This window comes from Lutra lutra, chromosome 4 (assembly GCF_902655055.1).
Source record: "Lutra lutra chromosome 4, mLutLut1.2, whole genome shotgun sequence".
In the NCBI taxonomy this organism is placed as follows: Eukaryota; Metazoa; Chordata; class Mammalia; order Carnivora; family Mustelidae; genus Lutra; species Lutra lutra.
Window position 1 is genome coordinate 42950534 of NC_062281.1, and position 23304 is coordinate 42973837.

General features: G+C 41.1%; 1 protein-coding gene across 2 annotated transcripts in view; it reads left to right on the forward strand.

The window, feature by feature from the left end:
- Window positions 1-23304, forward strand: part of CDH17 (cadherin 17) — a 71703-nt gene that overhangs the window by 43619 nt on the left and 4780 nt on the right. For both annotated transcript variants that reach the window (XM_047727724.1, XM_047727723.1), the window contains exons 11-15: window positions 1103-1179; window positions 3085-3276; window positions 12291-12535; window positions 15539-15669; window positions 19666-19905. In XM_047727724.1, coding sequence (XP_047583680.1) covers window positions 1103-1179; window positions 3085-3276; window positions 12291-12535; window positions 15539-15669; window positions 19666-19905 — 885 coding nt within the window. The remainder of the gene's footprint in view (window positions 1-1102; window positions 1180-3084; window positions 3277-12290; window positions 12536-15538; window positions 15670-19665; window positions 19906-23304) is intronic.

A 23304-nucleotide genomic window follows, 5' to 3' on the forward strand; every position in this document is an offset into this window, starting at 1 on the left:
TACCTAACTTCTTTATGCTGTGTGTCTTCATTCATGAACGAAATGAGGATGATCATAGTGCCTAAGTCATGAAACTCGTATGACAATGCAATGAGTAATGCTGGTAAAGCACTTAATACAGTGCCTGGTACACAGAGAGTGCTGACAATTTGTATTATAACAAGAACCCCAGTTCTGTTGTTATCTACATTTTATAGAAAGACTAACTAAGGCACAGAGAACTCAAATGACACACAATCTGATAAGCTTTCAGATATCTGATAAGTGGCAGAGTCAGAATTCAACAGTGGGACTCCTGAGCCCTGAGTCTTAGCTATTATACAACACAGTATATCATGGCTTAGAGCCACAGTGACCCCAACAAAGAACCTGTCATGTTGTTTCTCATTCTGGGCATTTCCCTGGGCACCCCATCTCCACCTGTATTCTATGCTCATCTTGGACCTAGCTTGAACCTGCTGTCTCAGACTAGATCTTTGAATTGTCAAACTCACCCCTCAAAACCTGTGTCATTTTCTATGAGCTCCTTCTGACCCTCTCTTGCCTCCCACCATCTGAGTAGCCAGGCCTCTTGAAGGGGGCTAACTGTATTTGGAAGAATTTGGAGGAACAGGCACCCGACTTTCCCAGTGTAGAGGACAGAGGAGATGCAGCATGGTAAGGGCTGGAAGTGTTCAGAGAAGGAAAGACAGCTGGCTGGGAGACTCAGGGAAGGCTTCTGGAAAGGCAGTTTTGCATTAGGTTTTGAAGCTTATATAAGTTTCACTAGTTAGAAAAGAGAGGTTGCTTCATGGGAAAAACAAAAGCAAAAAACAAAAAACAAACAAAAAAACCTAACCAGTCTTGATGAGGAACAAGCCTTACCTGGGAAGGGGCGGATGCCCAGGGAAGCTTCTATTAGAGCTTTTCCAGCCTCCTTTTGCTGACCTGCTTGTGGGGAGCTGGTGGGGAGCAGAGAATCCTGTCCCCCACAAACACTGCATGTCCATGGCAGAATTGTGGCTGTGACTGTCACTTCCCTTGCCAATGTATTTCTTACAGATTTATCGTTTTAACACATGATCTTTGATGAATTTTTTTGTGATATGATTTTGATTTTCAGATTTCAAAACCCTCTGTGATGTGCAGATCCATGTTATTGATATCAATGACCAGATCCCCATCTTCGAAAAATCAGATGTAAGTAGTTTTCATCTGTTGTTTTTTCTTTGTTCATATTACTTGACCCTGACTTCTGGGATAAAGTCACAGTGAGTAGTTAGGAAAAATTCCAGACTTTAAAGGTAGCTTCAGTCAGTACACTGGTGACAAACCCAGACACCATCTTCAGTGGAAATCTTCAGGGAACAACAGAATTCACTGTTAGAGTATCTGGGAACATCTGCTTATAAACTTCTACCAATGGCTCATTTCTTCCGAGGGCTTGCTTAAAAGCTGCAATGGCCATCTTTGTCAGATTTAAAGGAATTGAATGGCTACTGCATTTTGTCCTTATATAATACGTGACAGTGAATGGATTACCACTAGGTCTCAAACAAGCATTTTCAGTCAAAAACTTAATATTTGGAATACTGGTGATTTAAACTCTTTTTGTAATAACTGGGTAAAAGAAAGAGAGAGGAAAAACTGACCTCTTGGTTAAGCCAAAGAAGAATGTGCTTAAGACATTTGCAAGAATTAGGAAAATTGGGCGGAAAGAGCAGAAGAAAAAAGATCAGTTGAGAGAACATCAAGAAAAACATTCACTTATTTTGGTGTGGGCTTAAAACTTGGGGTGGTTTTACCAAAGCTTCTCTTTAAAAGGAAGATCTCTATTTCTTCTGGAGCAGAGAGAAACCCATTTGGCTAGATTGTTATGTCATGTTTGAAGTCATTTAAGGGACAGCCCAGAGCCTTGAGATGATGATTATAAATCAAAATAGGGACAAAGCTGTGACAAAGAAAGGGAATTGATTTATGAGAGGGTTTGGGCAGCAAGAGGTGTGACTGAACGTAAGGGGTTGCAAGCTCTGGGGCCCCTCAGGCATGAGATAAAGAGCCCATTCCTTCTCAGTCTCCATGAACCCTTCCTTGGCTTGTGGTTTTCTCGCATTCCATCAAGATAGTGGTTTTACACTGAGGATAAGAATATTCTGCTTTGGGAGCTGGAAAGCAAATTGGGCCTTAGAGAGAACAGGTAGGCATCTGTCACTGCTCCAGGCCTCCCTCTGGGCTCTGCCTGGTAGCATCTTTAAGATCATTATGCCGACAGAGATAATCTGGGGGATTTTCAGTGCAGTGGTGGGGGTTGGTGTGGGCCAACGAGCAAGAACACAGGCTTTGGAGTTGGACCAGCATGGACCTGAGTTCCAATTCTCAGACTCACTAGTTTCGAGCTCCTGGCTGGGGTTTACTTCTCTAATCCTTTGCTTTCCTGCCAAATGGAGATGACTTGATAGGGTGCTTTGTTGCTTATCTTTCCTGAGTCCTTATCATGTGCCAGGCATTCAGGGGGTTTACATGCTTTATCTCTCTCAATCACCACAGCAAACAGGATGTTGGTTGTATTGCTATTATTTCCACTGACAGATGATGAAACTGAGACTTGAGGAAACAAGGTGACTTACTTCAGGTCACCCGGCTACTAAGTGGCAAGCCAAGGGTTCATCCCCAGGCTGTTTGATTCCAAAGTTCAGGCTCTTAACCTCTCTTCCTTGATGGGTTACAGATTAACTAAAAGAATATATATGTGAAGTGTCTGCTGCAATTTAGGTACTCAGTACATAGTAGCTATTGATTTATATCATCACTAGTATAATAATTGTAGTTAATAAATATATTGGATATGAGAAGGGGGATCTGTATTAAAATCCTACCAATAGCTCCCTGAGACATGTTTCTTGGTGCAATTGATATCAGTCTATGAGGATGACTGATGTCAAAAATCAATGGCCACATATTTATTGGTAAGAAAACATGCTTGGTAAGTGTTAATGCAAACTATGATTTGTGTTCATTGTGAATCCAAAGAGACAGATTTACCCCTTGGCAATTACGTTTGATGACAATGGACATTCTCATTTCCTTCCCTTATTTTTTTCCTAGTATGGAATCTTAACCCTTGCTGAAGACACAGCTGTTGGGTCCACCATCTTGACCATCCAGGCCACAGATGCTGATGAGCCATTCACTGGGAGTTCTAAAATCCTATACCGTATTACACAGGGAGACAGTGATGGACGACTGGGGGTTGACACAGATCCCCAAACCAATGCTGGATATGTCATAATTAAAAAGGTAAAGAGCCCCTTTAATGGATTTTCTTCTTTTTTATAAATCAAGTTTCTTATGACGGTGCAAGGATCAATAAAATAAGCAGGGGTAGTGGATTAGCCTTAACCTCTCAGGTGTGGTGAGGGACTCCTAGCAAACACATTCATTCTTGTCCTCCTGAAAGACAGAAGGCCAAAATTCTAGTTCTGGGTCTGTTGCTAACTGAACAAATAACCTTTGTGGAGAGAGGTAGGGTTGCCATATAAAATAGATAAAATATAGGATAGACAATTTAAAAAAATTCTTTGTTGTTTACCTAAAGCTCAAATTTAACTAGGTGTTCTATACTTTTATTTGTTAAATTCTGGGAGTGGGGAGGTTTTGTTGAGGGTTTTACCTCTCCTTTTACTAATGTGGGGGTATTAAACTGGATGAGCCCTATGAGCCCTTAAGGCTGTAGACCCTCTGTTCTAATGTGCCTTTAATAATGACTGGAAATCAGTAGATCTCCTTTCAAGGTCTAATAGACTTATCCTTTCATCCTGTTCTTCCTGCCAGCCCTGTACTTTCATCTTTTAGGATATTGCTAAGCTCACTGGCTCTCACGTTATCTTACCTTCTGTAAGGACTAGGAAGTCTAGAGCCAAAGTCTTGATTACTATAGTACCTGCTTCTTTGTGCTGGATCTTTCTAGCCCTCCCTCAGTCTACTCCCACTCCCCACCATATACCTCTAAATATTGACCTTTTTCCCCAAAGGCTGCCTCATCTATGCTTTAGAACATGTAAATGGTTTACCAGATCACTCAACAGGAAGCATTACTCAATGTCATCTGATATATTCAGAACTATAAGGGGTCAGAGTTATAGCAATAGTGGATCTGTAGGCATGGTTGGGTGTTGAAGGTTTATAGGGCAGTGTGCTAGAGGCTGCAAAAAAGGCTCAGGAGGAAAGTTTTGGTTCAGAATCAAGGAAAACTAATAAATTTAATTTAAAATAAAGGAAATCTGAAGAGGAAGACAAAGTAGAATAATTTCACAGAAGATGGATAGAAACACGGGGAGAAAAGTGTTAGTGCCAAAGCAACTGCAGGGGCAGAGTGTTGGGTTCTGATCCTATTATTACCATAGACTTCACTTCCAACAAAGGGCTGCAGTGGTGAGGTCTGTGTGAGGACCGACTGAAACTATTAGCATCCTGTGTCAGTCTGACATTTGGAAAAGGACCAGGGATGACTCCCCCTACCCTGTTCACGGCTGTCTACGTGGAGAAGAATTGCAGAAGGATCAGATAAAGGAAAGGGCAGTTTTCAGAGTTGGCAGTGGGTGGTCCAGGCATCATGCTGGATCCTTTCCCAGAAGGAGGGGCAGACAGCTCCCAGTTTCTCCCTGGACCAGAGCTCTCTAGTCAGCTAAGAGAAGATAGAGACCTGCCCATCTCAGTATGAAAGATTCCCATATGTCAACATTTTCTTGTGGTGTCTTGTTGTGAGCCAGCTTAAGTTAATTTGACCACTTGTGGCTAATGGGCACCTTTACCCAGATGTTGGTGACCCCAAATGATTAGTGGTGGGTGCGAGTTGTGAGTTGCCTTCCACAAAACCTTGATATGAAGAGGCATGTTACAACTGAGCAGGCCTCTGACCAAAATCCTTGTCACATCCTTATTGTTTTGTGGTTGTAGTCCTAGTATCTGGAATGCTGCTGGGCATATAGTAGTTTGATAAATATTTGTTGGCTGAATAAATAATTGAATTCTATCCTATACACAGTTATTAATAGACAGGCACAAAAACAGTTATTGAACTTGTGCTTTAGGCCTGTAAAGTCCTAGCTCTTTGTCCTTCCAGCACTGTGATAACAGTATTCTAGTGAAAGGGTTTGTCTGATTATCCAAAGAAAAGGAATCCCAGACAGAGACAAAACAGAACTGAAATTCTAGAACTCTGAAGGGTACAGACGGCTGGACTAGCCAGATGCTCACACTCTTGTTCAGGTGATGACTGAGAGATTATAGTATATTTTAAACCAAACCCATGTCTTGGGTAGCACCAATATCACCATGTCCTCTCTTTGTAAGATCACTCTGCCCATGAACAAACCTTACAGTGCTGCTTGAGCCAGTTGTAGCTCAAGGCCTGCAGTGGCTGCCTCTGGAGTGTGCATCACTGATTAGGATCTCTTCAACACGAAGCAGCAACTGGACCTAAGGTGTGGATTCTTGATTAGGATACCCCCTGGTTAACCACCTACCCTTAGGATGTCTGTATTCACTATGACAGATGCATGTGTTTATACTCTTTGTAGTGTTTTTCAATAAGTTAGACTCTATAATATGGTTACTGTGTATGACTTAGCTTCGAATCCCCTATCCATTTGGCTGCTAGGGGACCACCATTGCTTTGAACCATTGTGTTAATGATTTTTTAATGTGTAAAACTAGTTTAAAAACACCACATAACACAAAATCTATCCTCTTACCTTTTATTGCGTACCTTCCCTTTATTTTTTTTATTTTTATTTTTTTTATTTTATTTTTTATAAACATATATTTTTAATCCCAAGGGGTACAGGTCTGCGAATCGCCAGGTTTACACACTTCACAGCACTCACCATAGCACATACCCTCCCCAATATCCATAACCCCACCCCCCCTCTCCCAATCCCCCTCCCCCCATCAACCCTCAGTTTGTTTTGTGAGATTAAGAGTCACTTATGGTTTGTCTCCCTCCCAATCCCATCTTGTTACATTTATTCTTCTCCTACCCCCTTAACCCCCCATATTGCATCTCCTCTCCCTCATATCAGGGAGATCATATGATAGTTGTCTTTCTCCGATTGACTTATTTTGCTAAGCATGATACCCTCTAGTTCCATCCACGTCGTCGCAAATGACGTACCTTCCCTTTAAACACACTGTTGTAGAACATCTCTGGAGCTCTTTCTACTTGCATGAATGAAACTCCATGTTCCTTGAACGGCAGCTCCCCCTGTCCTACCCTCCAGCTCCTGGTGATCGATCACCTTTCTACTTTTTATTCCTTGTAAGCTGGACTCTTCCAGGTAGCTCAAAGAAGTGAAATCAAATCTCATTTGCCCTTCTGTGACTGGCTTATTTCACTTAGCTTGATGTCCTCAAGTTTCTTCTGTGCTATAGCATATGGCAGGATTTTCTTCTCTTTTAAAAAAGGCTGTAAAATTTTCTACTCTGTGTATATACCACATCTCCTTACCCATTCATTTGTTAGTTGACCTTTTGGTCATGTCCACCTCTTGGCTATTGGGAATAATGCTGCATGATCATGGGAGTGCACATATTCTGTTTTCAGTTCTTTGGGGTAAATATCCAGGAGTGGATTATGGGAGGATATAGTTGTTCTAGTTTTCAGTTTTTGAGGAACTCCCAGGTTGTTTTCCACGGCAGTTGCACCACTTTACATTCCTGCCAATGATGCAGGAGGGTTCCAATTTCTCCACATCTTTGTCAGCACTTGTTTCTTTTCTTAAATTTGATAATGGCCCTCCTAGTAGGTATGGTTTTGATTTGCATTTTCTTGATGAGTCATGATGTTGAGCATCTTTTAATATGCCTGTTGGCTAGTTGTATGTCTTCTTTGGAGAAATGTCTATTGAAGTCCTTTGCCTAGTTATTTCTAGGCAAAAATCAGGTTATTATTTTTTTTTATGCCAGTGAATTGCAGGAGTTTCTTCTTATATGATGCATATCACCTCTCATCAGATATGTGGTCTGTAAAATAATTCCTCCCATTCTGCAGGTTGCCTTTTCATGCTGCTGCTGATTTCCCTTGCTCTGCAGAAGCTTTTCAGTTTGACGTAGTGCCACTGGTGTACTTTTCCTTTTACAGCCTGTGCCTTTGGTGTCATATCCAGAAATTAAGTTTCTTAGTCACCTTTCTATCAGCAACTGTTCCTCTGAATTACAAATGTGCTAATTGCAGGTAAAATTTTCCAAGGAAGCCATATTGCCCAACCATAGTCAGCTCCACTTTATGGAGCATGTCTGCAGACCTTCTCCTTAGTGTCCCACCCTGACTCCAGCCAAGGCAGAATTAAGCTCCACTGTATGGATGAGGTTCAGGTCCCCCAGCCATGGCAGAGCTGGGAACTTGACCCCAGGCCCCTGACTCTTCTAGGAAAATGATTTCTGTTAAGGCTTGTTGTTGCCACCTACTAGCCCTGTGACCTTGATCATATGCGGTCTTCTCTCAAAACCTCAGTTCTCCCATCTGTAAAAATAGGTAAAATGGTTGCACCATCTTTTTTCTTTTTTTTTTTATTTTAAAGATTTTATTTATTTATTTGACAGAGATCACAAGTAGGCAGAAAGGCAGGCAGAGAGAGAGGGGGAAGCAGACTCCCTGCTGAGCAGAGAGCCCAAAGCAGGCTCCATCCCAGGACCCCGGGATCATGACCCAAGCCAAAGGCAGAGGCTTTAACCCACTGAGCAACCCAGGTGCCCCAATGGTAGCACCATCTTTATAAGGATGTTGGTGGATTAAATGTGAAAATACATATACAGCTCTTAGCACAACACCCAGAAAACAGTAAACTCAATAAATGTCCAGCACTATTTCAATTCTGATTAATTCAAGCTAGGGTGGAAGCCAGGTTTCTGTCTGTGGGCAGATGTGCTCTCCCCTCTTGCTGAGGGGGCCAAACCTGCCCAACCCAAGGGTCCAAGGGTGTGGACCAGGGACTGCTGACTCAGCCTCTTTAGGGGAGGGCCTGCTCATCAGTCATTTTAATATGTGCTCAGCAAAGAGGAGAAGCCCTCCTGTTTTTCTCCTTTACTCTCCTACAGCCACCACACCTCACTTCTGACACTACATGTGTGTGCTTTCCACACCAAGCAGTTCTTTGACACCAGCCTGGAGTCCTGTGATTTAACTCTATTCTTGCATTACCCACCTGGAGACAAGGCAGACTCCTCAGGTTGAAGGCTCAGTCCCACGATACTGCCTTTTCTTTAGAAGCCAATTGCAAATCTCAGGTTGTCCCCTATACTTTGGAGCCACAGGCTATAAGTCGGCTCTATGACTCCCTCCTTGGGTCCCACCACTTGCTGAAGCAGCTCACAGAACTCAGAGAAACATGGACATTGATCAGTTTATTGTATTGTGGATATGATAAAGGACATAGGGGGACAGCTAGATTAAAAGATCTGTAGGGTGGGGGTGGGAGGTTAGGGGAACCAGGTGGTGGGTATTGGATAGGGCACAAATTGCATGGAGCACTGGATGTGGTGCAAAAACAATGAATACTGTTACGCTGAAAAGAAATAAAAAATTAAAAAAAAAAAAAAAAGATCTGTAGGGCAAGGTCTGGAAGTGTCCTCCGGGCAGGAGCTTCTGCCTACTCTTGAGTTATGGTGCCCTATTCTCACACAACATGGGCTATGTTCACCAACCTGGAAGCTCTCTGAACTTGTGAGATTTTTATGGAGGCTTCATCATATTGACAGGGTTGATCATTAACTCAATCTCTAGCTTTCTCTCCCCTTCCTGGGAGGTGGGGGTGGGGGCCGGAAGTGTTTGGTCTTTCTGGGGAGCAGCCTCCAGCCTGAAGTAACCCAGGAGCCCATCAAGAATGGTTTCATTAGAACAAAAGGTTCTCCTCCCACCCTGGAAATTCTAAGGGATTTAGGAGCTCAGTGTCAGGAACCAGGGACAGAGAACAATATATGTATTTTCTATTATTTCACTCTAAATCACTGAGTCTGACCCTTACATGGCTGCTGCCATGCTAAGGAGCTAGAACTTCAATCCTTGAGAAGCAGAGAAAGGCATGGGGCACAAGACTGGCAAGGTCATATTTGCATTTTAGGAAAGTAAGTCTGGGAGCAGCCATGTAAGTGTCCCTACCACCGACAGGGAGACCAGTTAGGAGGGGGTGTCAGTGTTCTTCCACGTACTGAATGGAAGAACAAATGAGAAAGGAGCAGCCTGCCATTGATCACGGTGCCTAACTTTTACACCAGGAAAAACACTGAGCCATTGATCTTCTAGGGAAAAAAAATCAGAAATGAAAGATGCTGAATTAAGAAATGATCATCAGCAGAACTTAATCAAGGAAAAGCCTTGTCAAACTCTGTGTATTGTTCATAACACAGGGATTTGCCTGCAAAGCCAAGTCAAGAGACTTATCATGGCCTCCTGGGATGGTTGTGGGTCCCATCTGATGAGACATATTCATCAAAAACATGCTGAAAAACGTCCATGGGCAATAATTCTTTTTCACACAACTGATTGAAAGGTCAGACTCAGTGATTTAGAGTCAACCTGGAGGCAGAGATAGAAGTTCAGAGGGAGAGAAGTAGGGACCGGGGATATATAACATTGTCACCAATGATCAGTGATGAGAAAAAAGGGTATGCATTACTTTTCCAAATGACTCTTAAGCTAGTTAAAAATAGGTCAGGGTCTGAGAATTCAAAAAGACCAGCCATGATAGAGAAGTGACATTTTCATTTAAAGAAATTAAAGCTAAATTTCAAGAAGGGGACCCCAAGGGAATTATTGATAAGCCAAGCAGGACTCAAAGGCATAGACTTCCTGCCCCTGATACCCGTTTGGCCCCAAGACCAACATGTTCTAGCGGCCAGAGCACTGGGTGGCAGTAAATACTGAGGAGGACAGCATTTCCAAAACTTGTTTCATCCTCAGCATCACGTTGGCATGTGAAATAATAGAAAATACATATATTGTTCTCTGTCCCTGATGACACAGGTTTCTTCCTCTTTGCAGACAGTGTCTCGTTTCTTTACCCCCCACTTCTGGGGGCCGCAGTGATGGGATGGGAAAGCTGGGGATGCTACTGAGGATCTGTTTGGTGTGAGGATGGGATGCATATCCTCTGCCTGAGCACACAGAGAGTGGAGCTGTCTGCCTGAGCCTGGGCTTGGCTGGACCAGCAAGGAGCAGAGAGGGCATCCTTTGCCCACAACACAGGCTTCCTCCAGGGGCTGCTCCTTTCTGTTCCAAATACCAGGCTTTCTTGGTTTGGTACCCCTGCCTTCATCCCCTGAGTGAAGAGTAGGGAGATCTATGAGACCAGTTGGTGGTGATCCTAAGAACCTCATGGAACCATGGCCTGCAGACAGTGGGTGCTTATTTCTGGGAGCAACCTCTTTTTTACATCTCATCTGGTTTAGAAAATTTTATATCCTTAATATTTTATCCTGTCAGTTGCTTCTTATTTTCTATCTCAAATGGCCTTGAGTCTTCATACATAATTCTTTCTCTTCCATATGATTGACTTTTCTATTGTACTTTCTATTGAACTAGATATTGGTTTATGATGTTGTGTGTGTTTGTGTGAGCATGGAGGAGAGGGGTTTTTTGGAGAATAGGAATTTTCTCCAGAATGTCTTTTCCACTGGAGCCCTTAAGGGCCCAAGAAGACTGAGTTCTTCTGATCTATCTCTTGACTAATACACAATGTTTACTGTGTGCCAAGAAAGAGAGGAGAAGCAAAGATGAGTGTAACATAATTCCTCGTCTCAGAGAACTTGTGCTCAGTAAGGATCTAAAATAGAAAACCAAGCAATTAAAGATTACAGAGGATGTAGAGCTTGTCCATTTGGGTAGGAGGTGGGGATCAGATGTAGAAAGGACTGCATTGAGCCAACTCCTGCCTGAGGGGGAGAGCTTCAGATGTTAGGGAAGGGCAGGCCAAGCTAATGCAATCAGGTGTCAAACTCTCTGTGAGTTTTTCTCTTCATGAGTGGATATTACCATTTCCATTCAATGAATGAGAAACTGATATAAATTAAAGTTAAAAGACTGACAGCTCACCAAGAGGTCCTGGGTCTTACAGGCCTGGGAGAGTGAATCAAATTGTGTAGTTCCCATAATCCATAATGTACTTTTTGGGTTTCACTTTGGTTTCTTTGTTTTTGAGGTCCTGGGTGCCATTGAGACAGTGACTATATCCTCTCCTTAGGAAAAAACTCACATGTGCACCTAATATAAATATTTAGATTTTGGTTTCTAGGGCTTTGAAGATTCCCAGCAGACTTTTAATCCCAGATGAGAGGCCCAACTTTAGGGGCTATTCTTCTTCATCAGGCCTTTGGACTAGGATTTTTTCCCCCTCATAGAATCATGGACTCAATGTCTTGAGAGAGAACTTAAAAGTCACATAAAACCAGTTGCTGAAATGCTACAGAAGTTCTTTCTATGCTAGCCTGTCACATGTTGTTTAAGCCTGTTCTTGGAAGCTACCAGAGTTGGGAATTTACTGTTTTTTGAAGCCACTCCTTCTGTCTTGGGTAGCCCTATCAAATTCTTCTTCAGAGTACACTCACTTGGTGTCTTGATTCTTGATTCCTGGCTCTGTCCAGAATGGTCTGTCACAAGAGCAGATCCTCTATCTTTCAATTTCTCTGCTAACCTCTCCTACCCTTTAGGCAGATAAGTTCTTTATTTTGGGGTTTGGATCCTGAGGTCCCTTGGAAATCATTCTCTATACATTGTGGATGTCTCTATATAAGCCTTTCCCCAGTCATCTTCTGAGAATTTTCTTGAGAGAATTACTAAGTTTCTGCTGAATAAATGAAGTATCCTAGGATTATGTAAATTTAAGGGATGCTGCATTGATTTCCTCTGCTAGGAGAGTCATAATGCATATAGCATTTTAAAGTCTCTGATAAGTCCTGCAGTTCCAATACTATGGCTCTGTTATCATTTTGAGAAGTAGGTTTTCGCTGACACCAAACTGAGAACTGCTGTGCTATTAAAAAAAAAAAAAAAAGCATTTATTTATTTATTTTTTTATAAAGAGGGAATAGGAGGGCAGAATGAGAGGGAGAGAGAGAATCTTAAGCAGGCCCCACGCTCAATGTGGGACTCAGTCTCACAACCCTGGGATCATGACCTGAGCTGAAAGCAATAGCTGGACGCTTAACTGACTCAGGTGCCCCGTTAGGAAGCTTTTAAAGGACTATTGGGAATGAATCTTTTAAGGGTGCTAATCATCCCCCAAATTAATTTTTCCTCTTTTTTTCTCCTCCCTATACAGCCTCTTGATTTTGAAACTGCAGCCATTCATGATATTGTGTTTCAAGCAGAAAATCCTGAGCCTCTGGTGTATGGTGTAAATTACAACACCAGCTCCTCTGCCACGTTCAAGCTTATTGTGACAGATGTGAATGAAGCACCCGTATTTTCCCAGCGCATATACCAAGCAAAAGTCAGTGAAGATGTGGCTGTAGGCACTAAAGTGGGCAATGTGACTGCCAGGGATCCGGAAAATCTGGATATAAGGTAGAGGAGAGCAATGCTGGACAGGACTAGCTGTGCTGGGACTATGGCCAGTGGGGAGGAGCAGGGCTGGGAGGGATAGAGAAGCTGGTCTGACTCCAGGGTTCTCCCCTGAGAAAGCAGTGATCCGAAGCTGTATCCCAGGGCATGTGGTGAACTTGACCTTGGTTCCAACAGTCGTCAGTACCCAGGGGGCATCAGTGAGAAATCAAGCTCAGGCAAATGGGAAGCATGTTAGCTTCCATCCTAGCCCACTCACCACAAATCCCAGCTGAGAGCTGAGTTCAGGAGATGGGTCCAAAGACTGGGCTACCCAAAGCCAGGCTCTGTACCAGCCATGGGGACCAGGGTGTGGGGGAGAGTTGCAACCCAACCCCTAAGGTGGACTGAAGTTCTTTCTAGACAGGGAGAATGAAGCAAAAGCCCAACTGGACAGACTTGCCCACCTGATAGGGCTAAAGGAATCTTCTGGATATAGACTGTCTATGTTACGTGGTTCTCCAGACAACAGGTCTGGGGTGACAAGACTCATTCCAGAGCCCATCTCTGGAGAGGCTAGTGCTCAGGCTGAGGTGTTTGAACAAAATGCGCAAATATTTCCATCTTAGCAATTCTCAATCATCTTTTTCCAGTGCAATAGGACCTACATGGATTTGTCTTAAACATGTACAATGATAATTTGCCCATATCTGAATCAATATCTATAACCTCTTTAATATTATATAGTTAATAAGCACCTAGATAGGGTTGGAGCCTGGATCTTCTGCTTCTGTTTTACCACCTTAGCACTACTGTCTGTGGCATAACAAATACTTCAGCTTAAACCATTGAATGTGCTTATGAATGACAATTCCTTAAATTTCTCAAACATTTGAGGGAAGTATTGCCGCCTGGTGAGCTGTCATTTAGGTACTTGGAATCACCTCTAAGACCTTTTTCTTTGTCCGTCCAAGAGTAAATTTCCCACCTGTTTCACTCTCTATGTCCCATAAAGACAAAGGTAATAGAGAAAGAACAGTAGGGGCTACGCTGTGTGGTTTAGTGTAGATACTACTGTATACATCAGAGTCACAAAGTATGATGGGGCACAAAATGTTTATAATTTACAACCATTTATTTTTTAATAAACGCTTCTGCCTTCTTCATGAGAATGCTATAACAATCACTAGCCAAAGACAAGTGAATAAAAGTTTGAGTTAATGAGTGGGGACAACAAAATCATTTAAGAAAAGTTCTTGGATCGAGGAAAATATATACCGTAAATACTATTAGATTCAAATCAGGAAGATAAGGAAGAAGACACAGAAGGAGAGTGTCCTGTAAGAAGACAAATGAGAAGAGTGTTTCAAGAATGAGGAATGATGGATCAATAATTCTGATTCTAGTAATAAGTCAGTTGAGAATTAAGGCTGACTCCCAAGTTTTTGGCCCGAGTTCATTCTTTTTCTCTTGGCTATGCAAACTCATAATCCATCAGCACCCAGTGGTGCTTTAAAATAGTAGATCAGATCACAGGACTCCTCTGAAAACCCTCCAGAGAGAAATCCCAGATATGTAGGATTTCTTCTTCATCACCCGTACACATAGCCCAATAGTACAGAGCATACTAATATTAAAAAATTAATCTGATGAATGAACACATACTGACTTTTTAATCATTCTCTTACTTCTGGACATATAGGTTGTTTCCAGTATTTTTTTTATTATATAAAATATTTTGAACCTATGTATGAATGATGTTCTTTTCTAACTTCAGTTAAATTGGTTTTTATTGGGGGACAGTTTCCAGAAATGGTATTCTGTGGTCTGAAGACATAGACAGCCTTATGGCTATATTGTTTTGCTTCCCAAAAGGCTGCCCTGATTGATTTTCTGGTGGTTCTAGGCTTATTTCAGATCTATCTCTCACACACCTGCCAATGAGTTCCACTGAAAACACAAATATGACTAAATCACCTTCCTGCTTAACAGCATTCTATCACTGCCCATAGCTTCCCATGATCTGGCTCCTTCCACCTCCCTGGCTTCATCTTTTGTCATCCACTGCTTCCCATTTTTATCCCAACACAGCTGGAATGCCTGGCTGCCCCACACCACCAGGCTAGTCCTTGGCCTCTCCGCCCTAGTTCACACAATTGCTCTTGCTTGAAGCATCTGTTTTCTTGCCTTAGTTAACATCTTCTGTTTCAGAAAGAGTTCTCTGGGAGACCTCAGGGCCCTTCTCATTGTGTTTGCCACATTTTACTGGCACTCTCTATTTCTGTGTCTGTCTCCTCCACTGGCTTAAGAGCACCCCCACCCCACTCTTTTTCTGGTAATCTCCACTCTTGTTCTTCTTCTTCTTTTTTTTTTTTTAAAGATTTTATTTATTTATTTGACAGAGAAATCACAAGTAGGCAGAGAGGCAGAGGGGGAAGCAGGCTTCCCGCTGAGCAGAGAGCCTGATGTGGGGTTCGATTCCAGGATCCTGAGATCATGACCAAGCTGAAGGCAGAGGTTTAACCCACTGAGCCACCCAGGTGCCCCTCCCCTCTTGTTCTAATGCCTGATGTTTGCGAAGCACTCAATAGATGTTTGTAGAATGAGCAATTCAGTGGGCCACCAGCAGCCTCTGAGTACCCACCCATTTACCTAATATCTCCACCCCTGGGGGTTCGAGTTTTCTTAGAGGGAGTGGTTGGCTAATCAGTTTTAAAAGATGCTTCCAGGTTGTTTTAATTGGAATCCTTTGATTTCCAGAAAAGTTTAACTCTTTTCCTCTGGAGTTTGTGACTATATCTTTTTGATAAAACAAATAAAATTAGGACTCTGTAAGGATACGCTAATCCTCCTTTTGAAGAGGGACCTTATGCCAGGAAAGAATTAATCATATAAAATAACCCTTAAATATTCTCTAAGTGATATGCAAGGGATAAGGCTGACAAAACAGCGTAATGATCTTAAACTAGCTTCACATCTTCACACAGAGTAATGTGGGTTTTCTTTCACTCTTTTCACCTTATGAAGTTATTCCCTGAGAGACGACAGGAGAGGCTGGCTTAAAATTGACCCCGTCACTGGCCAGATCTCCACTAGGGCTCCGCTGGACCGGGAAGCTGAGAGTATGTATGTGGTGCACGTGGTGGCTACCGAAATAGGTGAGGAAAAAAAGTAACAAATGATGAGGGGCTACATCGACAGACATGGGAGGGAAGGTGAGATGGGTGGGAAACTCTACTGGGTCCAATTTTCAGAATATCTTCCAATGGAAGGATGATAAAAGTACCAAAGTGGAGGGAAGTGCTCAGACCTTCCTGGTTTGGTGCAAGGTGGGATCCATTGGCACCTCTCTGGCAGAGGCGCACCTGCAGGCTGGCTAGGTGGCAGGGGTGTTGCTGCTCACTGTTGTTTCCTGTGGGGGCTACAGCTTCAGGGAAGGTTCCTGCACCCCTGCTGAACTACCTCCCCTTCCTCCAAAGTGGTTGTGGGTTTTCCCTGAGAGCAGGGCACTGCCCTGCTGACCTAGACCATGACTTGCTCCTTCAGCCTTAAATTGCAGGGGCTTGGGTCTGACCCGTTTTGAAACAGAAATGTTTTATGCCATGTTCTCAACTTCCGTATGTGCTGGAATCACTTGGGAGCTTGTTCAATCAGATACGAGGAGATCATCTCTGGAGAGTCTGATTCACTAGGCTTGGGTAGCCCTGGGTATCTCTGTTTTGCTGAAATTGGGTGAGCTTTTGAAAGGAAAGATTATTCCATAGACAAGCCAAGGATGTTTGATCATCCTGTATAATCTTTGCATCCCATTTAATCCAGTTGTGGTGATATATATTCCCCCTTGACTTTGAATATGGCATTTCAGGGAACTTGAAAAATTAAAATAAACATACACCCATAGGAATAGTATGCCTCCCAGTGATAAGGCTGGTGATTAAAACATAAGGGTTCTTTGCACTTAAATGGAATTTTCCAACTAAGCATAGAAATTCTGTTGATTTTATGCTGGTTGAAGCCTCTAATTAAATAGCAAATATATTTGCCGGGTTTACCAAAAAATGAGAATGGAGCAAATTAGGACTAAATAAATACAGTTTTAGACCAAAAAAATAAACTTCCAAATGTGAGGCTCAGGATTGGGGGGTGAAATGGGGAACATTCCAGTGGATGGGAATCATAAAAATGGTCCTGCCTGTGAAAGGATTAAGAAAAACAAAAGTGCCACAGTCAAGTTAAGCCAATGAGGGTAGAAATGCTGAAGTCTGTGCCAAATTTGGAACAGTTATGTGCAAGCAGACACGCCTTGGTGAGGCGGGTGGGGGACTTGCTCTCTCCCTTGCTTGTTTCCAGAAAAGCACATTCCCCTATCACATTGTATACATTGAACTCTTGATTTAAAAGCTCCCGATTAATCAGTAGGAAGTTTCTGGCTGAGCCTTTATGCCACGCATTCCACTACAACATACTGGGGATCAACACTTCACTTTGGATGTGTCCTAGAGACCGCTCACATTTTAGGAGTTCCATGAATCAAAACCAGGATCCAAAGCCCTGTTTCCCTTTGTTGGCTCTGAAATGATGCTGATAGATGAACAGACTTCAAGAGCACAGTGGCTTTTCCTCCTTTCGTTAAGTGTGGTCAGGGCTAGGGAAGACAGTTGAAAAGCAAAGCAAGAGGATGAGGTTCATTGGAATTAAAGCAAGATGGGGTCAGAAACTGTGGAACTGGTCTCTGTGACTGATGTCAGGGAGAGTGAGAAGAGTCTGTGTTTACACTGCACTGGCAGCCCTGGTTTTAAGCACTTAGTGTAATAGCTTAATCCTCATACAACACTACGGGTAGGTGCTATTCTTGACCATATTTTATGGATGAGGAAATCAAGGCACTGAGAAGTTCAGTAACTTGCTCACGATCACACAGCTACCAGCTATTAAGGCTACAAAGTTTTAATCTTTCACCGCTATATCATAGTAAATAACATTTGTGCAGCCCTTCACTATTTTCAACAAACAGTACATGTGGGGTCCTAACAAAGTCACATATTATATAGCTGAAAAAATGATGTGTAGAAAACTTAACAAACATGCCTAGATCAGTGTTGAGTAGAAATTGTGGGCTCTAGAGTCATACTTCCTGGGGTGGAGACCTCTCTACTGCTGTGTGATCTCGGGCAAGTCACACAACTTCTTTGAACCTTAGTCTTGTCTTCAGTAAATGCACATTGGAGTTGTTTTGAAGTAATGTATACCCAAAGCAAGCTATACATTCAATGCAATCCTGATCAAAATACCACTAGTATTTTTTCACAGAGCTAGAACAAACAATCTTAAAATTTGTATGGAACCACAAAAGACCCCAAATAGCCAGAGCAATCCTGAAAAAGAACAAAACTGGAGGCATTGTGATTCTGTATTTCAAGCTCTATTACAAAACTCTAGTCATCAAGACAGTATGGTACTGGCACAAAAACAGACACATAGATCAATGGAACAGAATAGAGAACCCAGAAATGGACCCTCAACTCTATTATCAACTAATCATGACAAAACAGGAAAGAATATCCAATGGAAAGAAGACAGTCTTTTAAAGAAATGGTCCTGGGAAAACTGGACAGCCATATGCAGAAAAATGAAGCTGGACCACTTTCTTACACCATACAGAAAGATAAATTCAAGATGGATGAAAGATTTAAATGTGAGACAGGAAACCATCAAAATCCTAAAGGGGAACATAGGCAACAACCTCTTTGACTTTCACTGAAGCAACTTCTTACTAGACACATCTCTGGAGACAAGGGAAAGAAAAGCAAAAATGAATTATCAGGACTTCATCAAGATAAAAAGCTTCTGCACAGTGAAGGAAACATCAACAAAACTAAAAGGCAACCTATAGAATGGGTGAAGGTACTTGCAAATGACATATTGGATAAAGGGCTAGTATCCAAAATCTGTAACAAACTCATCAAAATCAATTACAATTGCACTACTAGGTATTCAACCAAAGGATTCACAAGTGCTGATTCTAAGGGACACATGCACCCCAAAAATAAATAATCCAGTTAAGAAATGGGCAGAAGACATGAATAGACATTCTCCAAAAGAAGACACACAAATGACTAACAGACACATGAAAAGACATTCAATATCACTCATCATCAGGAAAATACAAATCAAAACTACAATGAGATATCACTTCACACCTGTCAGAATGGCTAAGATGAACAACTCAGAAAAGAACAGGTATTGGTGAAGATGCTGGGAAAGGGGAAACTTTTTGTACTGTTGATGAGAATGCAAACTGGTACAGCCACTCTGGAAAACAATATGGAGGTTCCTCAAAAAGTTAAAAATAGACCCAGTAATTACACTACTAAGTATTTATCCAAAAGATATAGAAATGCTGATTCAAAGGGACACATGCTCCCTAATGCTTATAGCAGCATTGTCAACAATAGTGAAATTATGGAAAGAGTCCAGATGTCCATCAACAGATGAATGGATAAAGAAGATGTGGTATATATATACGATGGAATATCACGCAGCCATCAAAAAGAATGAAATCTTGCCATTTGTAACAACATGGTTGGAACTAGAGGGTATTACGCTAAGCAAAATAAGTTAGTCAAAGACATATGTCATGATTTTCCTCATATGTAGAATTTAAGAAACAAAACAGATGAAATAGGGGAAGGGAAGGAAAAACAAAGTAAGTTTAAAACAGAGAGGGAGGCAAACCATAAGACGCTCTTAACTATAGGAAACAAACAGGGTTGTTGGAGGGAAGGTGGGGGTCGGATGGGCTAAATGGGTGTTGGGCAGTAAAGAGGGCACTCGCTGGGATGAGCACTGGGTGTTATATGTAACTGATATATCACTAAATTCTACTCCTGAAACCAATATTACACTATCTGTTAACTAACTTGAATTTAAATAAAAAAAAAATATTAACCCATAAGTATTATTCTTATCATTGAGACTTTTAAAGCAGGAAATGAAACCAGGTCTGATTCTGAAAGCTTGTTATCTTTCTACTACCTCAGTAAACCCAACTGTTTGAACTGTGTGTGTATGTTTTTAAGAAAAGGAAGTATTTTTTTCCCCTTAAGAGGAAAATGAGAGACCTGATACCATGTTTCAATCTCTCACTTCCTTAGGTGGATCCTACCTGAGCTCCATAGCCAGTTTCCACCTGACCCTCTCCGATGTGAATGACAACCCCCCTCGGCTAGCCAAGGACAACGCAGGCTTGTTTCTGTGCCATCCCCTCCAAACAATCGGAAGTGTCATTTTCGAGGCCACCGATGATGACCAGCAGTCATTTCTGGGTCCACAGTTTACATTTTCCCTTGACAGTGAATTTTTACGAAACAACTGGGTAGTTTCCAAAATCAATGGTGAGTTGTCAAAAGTACAATGAACAAAACACTGATCTATGATTAAAATTAGTTTTTCTTTGCCTTGGTGTGCTTGCAGCCACTCAACACAGAGCTTTCTCCCAGGCTACAGGCAGGAAGTTCATGCTCTGAAAATTTGTAGGGAAGAGCTCATCAGAGGGAAGAAAACCCTGGGCTTTGGAGGGAGAAAGATTAGCACACCCTATCCCCCATAGTGTACGTTGGACAATTGGATGATTGGATCATTTGAAAAGCATTTGCAAAATTTCCAATGGCAGCTGGGAAAACAGCTTCATTGAAATATAATTGTCATCAATAAACAGCCCATATTGACAGCATACAATTTTATAAAAATTGATAAATGTTGCTATCATTGAAGCCATCAGCACAATAAGGATAAGAGCACTTTCACCGCCCTCCAAGACTTTTCATGCTCCAGTTGTAAATCCCATTTTCTACCCCACCCTGCCCATCCTCCATCCCCCATCCCCAGGTAACCACTAATCTACTATCTGTCACTATTAGATTAGTTTGCATTTTCTTTCTTTTTTTTTTTTTTAAAGATTTTATCCATTTATTTGACAGAGAGAGATCACAAGTAGGCAGAGAGGCAGGCAGAGAGAGAGGAAGGGAAGCAGGCTCCCCGCTGAGCAGTGAGCCCGATGCGGGACTCGATCCCAGGACCCTGGGATCATGACCTGAGCCGAAGGCAGCGGCCTAACCCACTGAGCCACCCAGGCGCCCCTAGTTTGCATTTTCAAGAATTTTATTTACATACTGCAATACAGTATGTACTCTTTATTTGTCTGGCTATTTTCACCCAGCATCAAGTAAAGCTGCTATAAGCATTTGTGAACAAGAATATTGTAAGAGCATACCCTTTCATTTTTCTTGGTTGAATCCCTAGCAGTGGAATGGTTGGGCCATATGGTAGCTGCTTGGTTAAATTTTTAAGAAAATGGCAAATTGTTTTCTAGTTTGTAACATTCTCCATTCCCATGGGTGCATGAGAAGTCTAGTTGCTCAACGTTCTCCCCAACACTTGAGATGTGTAGTCTTTTTTATTTTAGGCATTCTAGTGGGAGTGCAGTAGCATTTCTTATGGTTTTCATTTATGTTTCCCTAAAGACTAACGGTGTGGAGCATCTTTCCATGGGCTTATTTGCCATCCATGTATTCTCCCTGGTGAAGTGTCTGGTCAAATTTTGTTCCCATTTGAAAAATTTGGCTGCTCAGTTTCCATTGTTGACTCCAAGCATTCTTTCTATAGTCGAGGTACAAATTCTTTGTCCAATAATATGTTAACAGATACTTCCTTACAGGATATGGCTTGCGTTTTCATTTTGTAAGAATGTCTTTTGAAGAACAAATTTAAAAATTTTTATGGTGTCTGAGTTTTTTATTTTTAAATTTTATGTAATTTGTGACTTTTTTGGTGTAATATTTAAGAAATTTTTGCCTAACCCAAGGTTACTAAAATTTTCTAATTTTTTCCTCTAAAGGTTTTACAATGTCAGCTTTTACATTTAGGCCCATGGTTCATTTCAAGTTAATTTTTAAAAAATAGAGTTAGGGGTGAGGGGACACAGAGGGAGAGAGAAAGAGAGAATCTCAAGCAGACTCCCCACTGAGCTTAGAGCCCACCATGGGGCTGGATCTCAGGACCCTGAGATCATGATCTGAGCTGAAATCAAGACTCAGATGTTTAACTGCTGAGCCAGCCAGGCATCACTCAAGTTAATTCTTGTATGGGGTATACAGTTAAGGTCAACTTTCATTGTACTTAATAGGACTATTTAATTGTTCTGACACTATTTATTGAAAATATCCTTTTCACATTGAATTGTCTTGGTAGCTTTGTCAAAGATCAAATGACCGCACATATATGGATCCATTTCTGGACTATCCTGTTTCACTGATCTCTTTGCCTATCTTTATACTAATACTACACTGTTTTGATAACTGTTATACTAGAATAAAACTTGAAATCAGGTAGTGTAATTTTTTCCCACTGTGTTCTTTTTCAATATTTTTTTCGTCTATTCTAGGTCTTTTGCATTCCATATAAATTTTAGAATCTATCTTATCAATTTCTACCAAAAAAGCTTATGGAGATTGTGACTTGGGATCATGTGAATCTGTAGCTAAATTTGGGGGAGAATTGGCATCTTAACAAACCTGAATCTTCTAACCCATGAACATGATATCTATAACTCCATTTATTTAGGTCTTAATTTCTCTGAGCAAAGTATTTTAATTTTCAGTGTATAGTTCTTGCATGATTTCTGCTAAGCATCTCATATTTTTGATGCTATCCTAAATGGTATCTAAGATTTTAATTTTTAAGCAATTCTAAGATATGGGAATATAATTGATGATTTTTGTGTATTGATCTTATATTCTATGACACTGATGACCTCCCTTTGTAGTGCTCTCTCTCCCTTTTTTTAGGACTCTGTAGATTTTCTAGGTGGGCAATCCTGTAGTCTGTGAATAGTAACATTTTAATTTCCTTTCCAAACTGGATACATTTTATTTCTTTACCTTGTTTTACTACTGGCTAAAACTATCAGCAGATTGTTGAATGAAAGTAGTGAAAGTAGAAATAACCTGGCTTGTACCTGATATGGGAAGAAAGCATTCAGTCTTTGACCATTTAGAATGATGTTTACTGTAGCTTTTTTGTTCATGCCCTTTATTAGATTGAAGAATTTATCTTCTATTGCTAACTTGCAGAGAAGGTTTTCTTTTTCTTTTTTAAACTGGGAATGGATGCTAAAATTTTCACATACCTCTTCTGCATCGATTGAAATGATTATGTGGTTGATATTTGGGGGGGTCTTTTGATTGGTGAATTATATCAATGCACTTTTGGTTCTTAAACCAATCCCTTCCTGGTATAATGCTTAGTTGGTGGTGAAATATTAGCATTTTTATATATTGTTAGATATGATTTGCTAAAATTTTAAGGATTTCTCTATCTGTATTCTTGAGGAATATTGGTCTATATTTTTCTTTCCTTGTAATGTCTTCGTATGGTCTTGGTATCAGAGTAATGCTGCCCTCATAGAATGACTTAGGAAGTATTCTACTTCTTTAATTATCTGAAAGAATTTGTATAAAATTGTTTTTTATTTCTCTCTTACGGTTCAGTAAAAAATTACCTGTAACTGCATCTGGACCTAGAGCCATCTTTTTAGGAAGTTTTAATTAAAAATTCAATTTCTTTAATAAATACAGAGCTATTTAAGTTATAGATCTCTTGTTGGTTGAACTTGTTAGTTTTTATCTTTTAAATTATTTGCCTATTTCATTTGATTTGACTAATTTATTGGCACAGTTATTTGCCATATTATTATTCTTTTAGTATCTACAGAATATGTAGTGATATCATCACAT